Source organism: Arachis duranensis, chromosome 4 (genome assembly GCF_000817695.3).
Source record: "Arachis duranensis cultivar V14167 chromosome 4, aradu.V14167.gnm2.J7QH, whole genome shotgun sequence".
In the NCBI taxonomy this organism is placed as follows: Eukaryota; Viridiplantae; Streptophyta; class Magnoliopsida; order Fabales; family Fabaceae; genus Arachis; species Arachis duranensis.
Window position 1 is genome coordinate 87,860,684 of NC_029775.3, and position 8,018 is coordinate 87,868,701.

An 8,018-nucleotide genomic window follows, 5' to 3' on the forward strand; every position below is an offset into this window, starting at 1 on the left:
CTGACCTCCCTGCACTCAAAATGGAATTTTTGGAGCTACAGGTATCCAAATGGCAAGCTCTCAATTGCATTGGAAAGTAGACATCCAGGGATTTCCAACAATATATAATAGTCCATACTTTGCCCGATTTTAGATGACGCAAACTGGTGTTCAACTCCAGCTTTCTGCCCTATTCTGGCGTTAAACGCCAGAATCAAGTTACAAACTGGCGTTTAACTTCAAAGAAAGTATCTACACGTGAAAGCTTCAATGCTCAGTCCAAGAACACACCAAGTGGGTCCAGAAGTGGATTTCTGCATCATTTACTTATTTCTGTAAACCCTAGTAACTAGTCTAGTATAAATAGGACTTTTTACTATTGTATTTACATCTTTTGATCATCTTTTGATCTTGGGATCAGGTCTTTTTCCCATTTTTTGAATTCATATGCCATTTGGGGAGGCTGGCCATTCGGCTATGCCTAGACCTTGTTCTTATGTATTTTCAACGGTGGAGTTTCTGCACACCATAGATTAAGGGTGTGGAGCTCTGCTGTTCTTCGAGTATTAATGCAAAGTACTATTGTTCTTCTTTTCAATTCATACTTATTCTTATTCTAAGATATCCATTCGCACACAAGAACATGATGAATGTGATGATTATTTGACACTCATTACCATTCTCACTTATGAATGTGTGATTGACAACCACTTCCGTTCTACATGAAGACAAGCTTGAATGTATATCTCTTGGGTTTCTAATCAACGATTCACATCGACTCTCCTCTGACAATGGGGCATCTGAATCCGAGATTAGGATCTTCGTGGTATAAGCTAGAATCCATTGGCAGCATTCTTGAGATCCGGAAAGTCTAAACCTTGTCTGTGGTATTCCTAGTAGGATCTGGGATGGGATGACTGTGACGAGTTTCAAACTCGCGACTGTAGGGTGTAGTGACAGACGCAAAAGGATAGTAAATCCTATTCCTACACGATTGAGAACCAACAGCTGATTAGTCATGCAGGGAACCGCAGAGGACCATTTTCACTGAGAGGACGGGAAGTAGCCATTGACAACGGTGACACCCAACATACAGCTTGCCATAGAAAGGAGTTTGAAGGATTTGATGAAGGCAGTAGGAAAGCAGAGATTCAGAAGGAACAACGCATCTCCATACGCTTATCTAAAATTCACACCTATGTATTACATAAGTATCTCTATCTTTATTTTTTGTTTATTTATCTTTTAATTATCAAAACTCTATAACCATTTGAATCCGCCTGACTGGGATTTAAACGATGACCATAGCTTGCTTCAAGCCGATAATCTTCGTGGGATCGACCCTTACTCACGTAAGGTTTATTACTTGGACGACCCAGTGCACTTGCTGGTTAGTTGTACAAAGTTGTGAAAAAGAGTTGAGATTACAGTTGTGCGTACCCAAGTTGTTGGCGCCATTGTGTATCACAATTTCGTGCACCAGTAGTCTGTTGAGATTATTTGAAATGCCGAACTATAATGCCAGTTTGCCGACTTATGACACTTAATGCCGAGTTATAACCTCGGATATGTAACGGCCGGATCAATATGTAATTATGTTGCATATAAATTTTTAAAGTTAAACGACTAATTTATTAATTTAGAATATATATTTTTTATTCATTAAAATAATAATAGAAAAATTATTTAAAAAATATCTTTCGTTCTATTTAATTATATGTAATTTTTGGTTTTTTTTTATTCAAATAATTAATGTACACTTTTATTTTTTTAAATTTGGATTAATATATCTTTTGATAGTAATTGATATGGCAGTTACAAAAACAAGCTATAACTTGATCTCATACGTTATAACCTCGGTCTTATACGTTATAACCTCGGTCTCATACGTTAAAGCTCGGTTTAATGAGCTATAACTCGGCGACGTGATACCCGCAATCCTAACGTCCAACTAAACGGTCCAATAATCGGACATGTTACCGATCTTCTGCAAACCGAGCTTAAATGCTCGGTGTAACTGACAAAGATTGGACCATATAAAAACAAGGTAAATTATCTTCTTCAGACAGACTTCTTCTTGAGTACACAATACCAACTTAAGCATTGGAGTGCTTTTGTAGGTACACTCCTCCCCTCTTCATTGCTTGCACTCTTACACCTTGTCCAAAGGAGAAGCTCGAATTCAAGGGATTGACAATTCAGCCTCCGAGAAGATAGCTCGGCAATTGTTCGTAACGAAAGCCGACTTATTCCCCAGGCAAGAACAATTGGCGCCCACCGTGGGGCCTAGAAGATAGATCTTTCCTCTTTTGGTCTCGATACCTTCACCCATGACTGATGTACCACCTCCTTCCCCGTCCAAACTTCTTCGAATAGTAACCGAGTTACAACAGGACAACCAGCGTATGGCAGAAGAAAATCAGAGAATGACTACCCAAATCACCGAATTGAATAATGCCCGGATCGAAAATAACAATGCTCGTCAACCACAGCCAGAGGATGATGAACACCATTCCAACCCGTCTCACGTTTCTGAAACTATTTGGGTTGAGCCACGAAATGAGGGGGCTCAACCTGAAGACGAAAATGAAGAGCTCAACGAGTCTGTGGGACCATTCACACCAGAAGTGATGAACTTTGAACTACCACGAAGATTCACCCTACCACTGACCCTCACACCTTATGACGGGCTCGGAGACCCAAAAAAATTTCTCAAGAAATTTTGATCAATAATGATCGTTAACAGAGCATCTGATACTGTTTTATGCCATTATTTTCTGAATTATTTAGACGATCCTGCACTTGACTAGATTTGTGCTTTACCTGCAGGTTCTATCTCGAGATTTCAAGAGTTGGCCAAACTATTTGAAGACCATTTCGCTGGATCTGCAATTTACCTGCATGATTCAAATTATCTAAATACAATCAAGCAGGGACAGAATGAGAGCCTAAAAGACTATATGACTTGATTCACGAAGGTCGCAATAAGCATTACCAGACCTCCACCCCATGGTCCATCTGCATGCCATCAAAAGCGGACTCCGGTCTGGAAAGTTCCAAGAGACCATTGCGGTAGCCAAGCCGAAAACCCTTCCCGAATTTTGCGAAAAGGCAAAGGGACAAATTGATATTGATAAGCTTAGACAAGCTCGGAAGTCCGACAAAACGTACTACAGAGATGATGATAAGGCACAAAATAGTAAGAAAAATTTTAAACTAACTCCTCGATTTGATTCTTACACGCAGTTCAACACTAAGCAAGAGGATATAATCAAAGAGATCTTGAACTCAAAATTGATCAAGCCACCAAGGAAGGCTGGTACATATCAAGATACCAAGAACGTCGACAAGTCCAAATACTACGCCTTTCACCAGAAGCACGACCACACCACTGACAAATGTGTAGTAGCAAAAGACCTCTTAGAACGGCTAGCTTGGCAAGGTCACCTTGATAAATACATCGGAGGTCACATCCAGAGACGTGCACCATCTTCCACAGGCAATACTTCTTCCGAACAGCAAAATCGAGGAAAGGAGAAGGCATCCTCAAGCCAATACGAACAACCTCGAGGTATAATCAACTGTATTTCAGAAGGATACGCTAGTGGATGATCATCAAACTCGGCTAGAAAACGATCTTTTCGAGCAATATACTCGGTGGATGGACCACAGCACGAAACCCAGATCGCGCTCAAATTTCCACAAATGACATTTACACACGTAGATTTTGATTCCAATGTTCAAAATCTGGAAGACCATGTGGTCATCACTCTTTAATTAGGAGATCTACTGGTAAGGAAGTACTCTTAGATCCGCAGAGTAGTGCTGACATTCTGTTTTATTCAACATTTCAGAAAATGAAGCTCAGTGACAACATCCTCCAACCAACGGGTGGAGACTTGGTCAGTTTCTCAGGTGAACAAGTCCCGATATTGGGATCAGTGTGGTTGCAAACCACACTGGGTGAGCATCCTCTTTCCAAAACATGTGATATTCAGTATTTAGTAGTAGATTGTTTCAGCCCCTATAATCTTATACATGGCCGACCTTTTTTAAACAAGTTCAGTGCAATTGTATCTACCGTTCATCTCTGTGTTAAGTTTTCTGTGCAAGACAAACAGATTGCAACTATCCACAGAGACCATAAAGAAGCACGACAGTGCTACAACATCAGCATGAGGCTGCCAAACCGTTCAAAACAAGCTCAGGTCAACAATGTCCACCTCTCAAACAACAACTCAGCACTAGCCGACCTAGATCCCAGAGCCGAATTCCTCGAACGACCTACACCAACAGGTGAGTTACAAAAAGTATATTTTGATAATGATCCTAACAAATATACCTATGTAGGTATAGCAATAAGCACAGTAGAACTGAACGCAATACAAGCTTTTCTACAAGAGCAAGCCAATCTCTTTGCATGGAGACCTTCTAACATGCCCAGTATCGACCCACAAATCATCACCCACAGATTGGCAATTAACCCTTCAGTACGACCAGTGCAACAAAAAAAGAGAAACCTCGAAGATGAAAAGAAGAAGGTGTCATTAGAAGAAACTCAAAAGCTGATCAACGCCGACTTCATTAGAGAAATCAGATTTACTACTTGGCTCACCAATGTTGTAATGGTAAGGAAACAAAATGGTAAGTGGCGCATGTGCGTCGACTTTACTGACTTAAACAAGGCATACCCGAAAGATTCTTACCCTTTGCCATCCATAGATTCTTTGGTAGATAACGCTTCTGGTTATGCCACCTTAAATATCATGGACGCTTATTCTGGTAATAATCAAATCCTTATGCACCCTTCTTATCAAAGTAAGACAACATTCATCACTAAATTCGGTAATTATTGTTATAAAATTATGCCTTTTGGACTAAAGAATGCAGGGGCAACTTATCAGCGTCTTATGGACAAAGTCTTCGCCAACCAGATCAGTAGAAATATGGAAGTCTACGTCAATGACATGGTCGCCAAGACAAAATCCGGCAATAACCATATCGACGATCTAACAGAAATCTTCGGTCAGATACGGAGCTACAACATGTGCCTGAACCCTGAAAAATGTGCCTTTGCCGTTCAAGGTGGTAAATTTTTGGGTTTTCTACTAACTAGCAGGGGTATTGAGGCTAACCCCGATAAATGCCGAGTAGTATTGGAAATGACGAGTCCGAAGACGATAAAGGAAGTGCAACGCCTAACAAGAAGACTTGCCGCATTATCGAGATTCGTCCCATGTTTAGCTTCAAAATCTATACCCTTTTTTTCAAGCACTTAAAGAGAAAAACACCTTTCAGTGGAATGACGATTGCGAGAGAGAATTTAATACTCTAAAAACAACTCTCTTGCAACCGCCAATCTTACAAAAGCCCTTACAAGAGGAAGAGTTATTCTTATACTTGTCCATTACTGACTGGGCGATAAGCTCTACTCTTGTTACAGAAAGAGACAAAGTTCAGCATCCAATATACTTCGTCAGTAAAACTCTCCAACATGCTGAAGTCAACTACCCGAGGATAGAAAAACTAGCATTAGCATTACTATTCTCGGCCAGAAAACTTCGACCTTATTTCCAGAGCCATGTCATTCATGTTCGGACCAACCACCCATTACGCCAGGTACTACACAAGCAAAAAATTGCAGACCGACTTGTTAAGTGGTCGATCGAATTGTCTGAGTTTGACGTCACATACCAAGCAAGAGGTCCGATCAAGTCACAATTCCTTGCCGACTTCATAGCAGAACTGATGATCCCAACAGAAGATGACCATACAGTGAAATGGACATTATACGTCAATGGTTCATCAAACACTCAAGGGTGTGGCGCAGGAATTTGGCTTGAGGGTGATGATGGTTTCATTTTAGAACATTCACTTCATCTAACCTTCAAAGCCAACAATAATCAATCAGAATATGAAGTCCTCGTCGCAGGACTTCGACTTTGCTTAGATCTTCACATTTCAGCCATAAAGGTATACTGCGATTCACTATTGGTAGTGCAATAGGTAAACGATCTTTTCCAGGTAAAAGATCCTCTGCTTTCTGAGTACTTATTGTTAGTAAAACATTTAAGTTCAAAATTTGTAAAGTTCGACTTACAGCATATACCACGAGATCAAAACCATAGGGCCAACATCTTATCTAAGCTCGGCAGCACACAATCTGATCTATCTATATTACACCAATCCACAATAACATCTCCAAGTGTTACTCTAACAGATGTTTTAAGTGTTACACAGGAACAGGATTGGCAAAGCTCCTTTATACACTATTTGCAAACAGGTGAAATAACAGACAGTGTCGAGAATGCAAAGAGGTTCCGACGACAAGCATCCTTCTTTACATTACTCAACGGATCTTTATATAGGCGTGGTCACTCATGCCCACTATTAAAATTCCTTACCCACACTGAAGCACCAATAGCCCTGTCTGAGGCCCATGAAGGAATCTGCGGAACACACACTGGAGCTCGGAGTTTAGCTTCGAAAATCCTCTGTGCCGGTTTCTTTTGGCCTACCCTAAAATAAGACAGCCACAATAAAGTTCGGACATGTGACAATTGTCAGAAACACGCACCGATGATACACATTCTAGCCGAGGAGCTACATCACTCCGACGTCAGCTGGCCCTTCAACCACTAGGGGCTCAATATCCTCGGCCCATTCTCAATGGCACCGGGACAGGTAAAATTTCTAGTAGTTGCAATTGATTATTTTTCAAAGTGGGTGGAAGCCCAAACTTTAGCTAAGATTGCATCATAGCAAATGATCTCTTTCGTCTGGAAAAATATTATTTGCCGTTTTGGAATTCTTCGCCATATCATCACTGACAACGATCGCCAGTTTGTCGATAAAAAATTTACAACTTTTTTAGAGAATCTTAAAATCAAACATCACTTCGCCTCCATTGAACACCCTCAAACGAACGAAGTGGCAGAAGTAGCAAATAAGGTGATATTGCATGCCCTAAAGAAGAAATTGGATGACGCTAAAGGACTCTGGGCTGAGTTTATACCAGAAATCCTTTGGGGATATAATACTACAACTCAATCATCAACAAAAGAGACCCCATTCCGACTTGTATATGGGTCTAAGGTAATGATACCATTGGAAATTTTGCAAAGTTCCATCAGAACTCAAGTTACTGACCATGACGAAGCTCGCCAAGCCGAGTTAGATGTAATCAAAGAAATCAGGGATATCGCAACACTCCGCCTACGTGCGGCACAACAAGCCATAGCTCGGCGACACAATAAGTCGGTAAAAAGCCGATCTTTTCAGAAGGGATACTTAGTGCTTCGAAAGACAGAAAGTGCTCGAAAGCCATTAGCACATGGAAAGCTCGTCGCAAATTGGGACGATCCATACCGAATTACAGAAGTCCTCGACAATGGAGCATACAAACTAGAATCCATAAATGGTACAACTTTACCTAACACCTGGAATGTTTCCTCTTTAAAAAAGTTCTATAGTTAAAAGTCAGGGATAGGCTTGTACTCTTTTTCCTACTGCCAAATTTTTTTTCCAAAAGGGTTTTGCTTGGAAAGGTTTTAACGAAGCTACCCTACCTGTACCTTTGTACCCAAAGGCTCAGCAATTATTTTAATATGATCAAACAAGTTGTTTCAATTCATCAAAAGATCTATCTACCGAAGTTATTATTAGCCTAATCCAAACAAGCGCTTCCGCTTATCCAAATCCTAACTTGCCCATGGTCGGCAATCAATTCATTCAACGAAAAAAGGATATCTTAAACAGAAATTCCTATCAATAAATCAAACGATTTCATAATACCTCAAATACCAAGAGGTTCAAACATATTATCAAAACAAATAATCAATGAAAAAGATTAATCAAAAAACTAAATGTTCCATTATGATACCTTTCAAGCTGCCGTCACAAAATACATCTTCAGAAAGATACAAAAAACATCTCACAAACAGAGCATTACAAAAAAAACAAATACTTTTCATAAAACACTAAACATTTTCAGCTTCATCCTCGGCAACTCCATCATCTTCAACCATCTTCCCATCCCG

General features: G+C 40.2%; 1 protein-coding gene across 1 annotated transcript; it reads left to right on the forward strand.

The window, feature by feature from the left end:
• Nucleotides 1-2,988: 2,988 nt before the first annotated feature.
• LOC107485065 (uncharacterized) lies at nucleotides 2,989-5,985 on the forward strand. The gene is made up of 5 exons (XM_016105597.1): nucleotides 2,989-3,550; nucleotides 4,093-4,275; nucleotides 4,330-4,761; nucleotides 4,870-5,168; nucleotides 5,278-5,985. Exons 1-5 carry the CDS (start codon nucleotides 2,989-2,991, stop codon nucleotides 5,983-5,985), a joined length of 2,184 nt encoding a protein of 727 aa, XP_015961083.1.
• The last annotated feature ends 2,033 nt before the right edge of the window (nucleotides 5,986-8,018 follow it).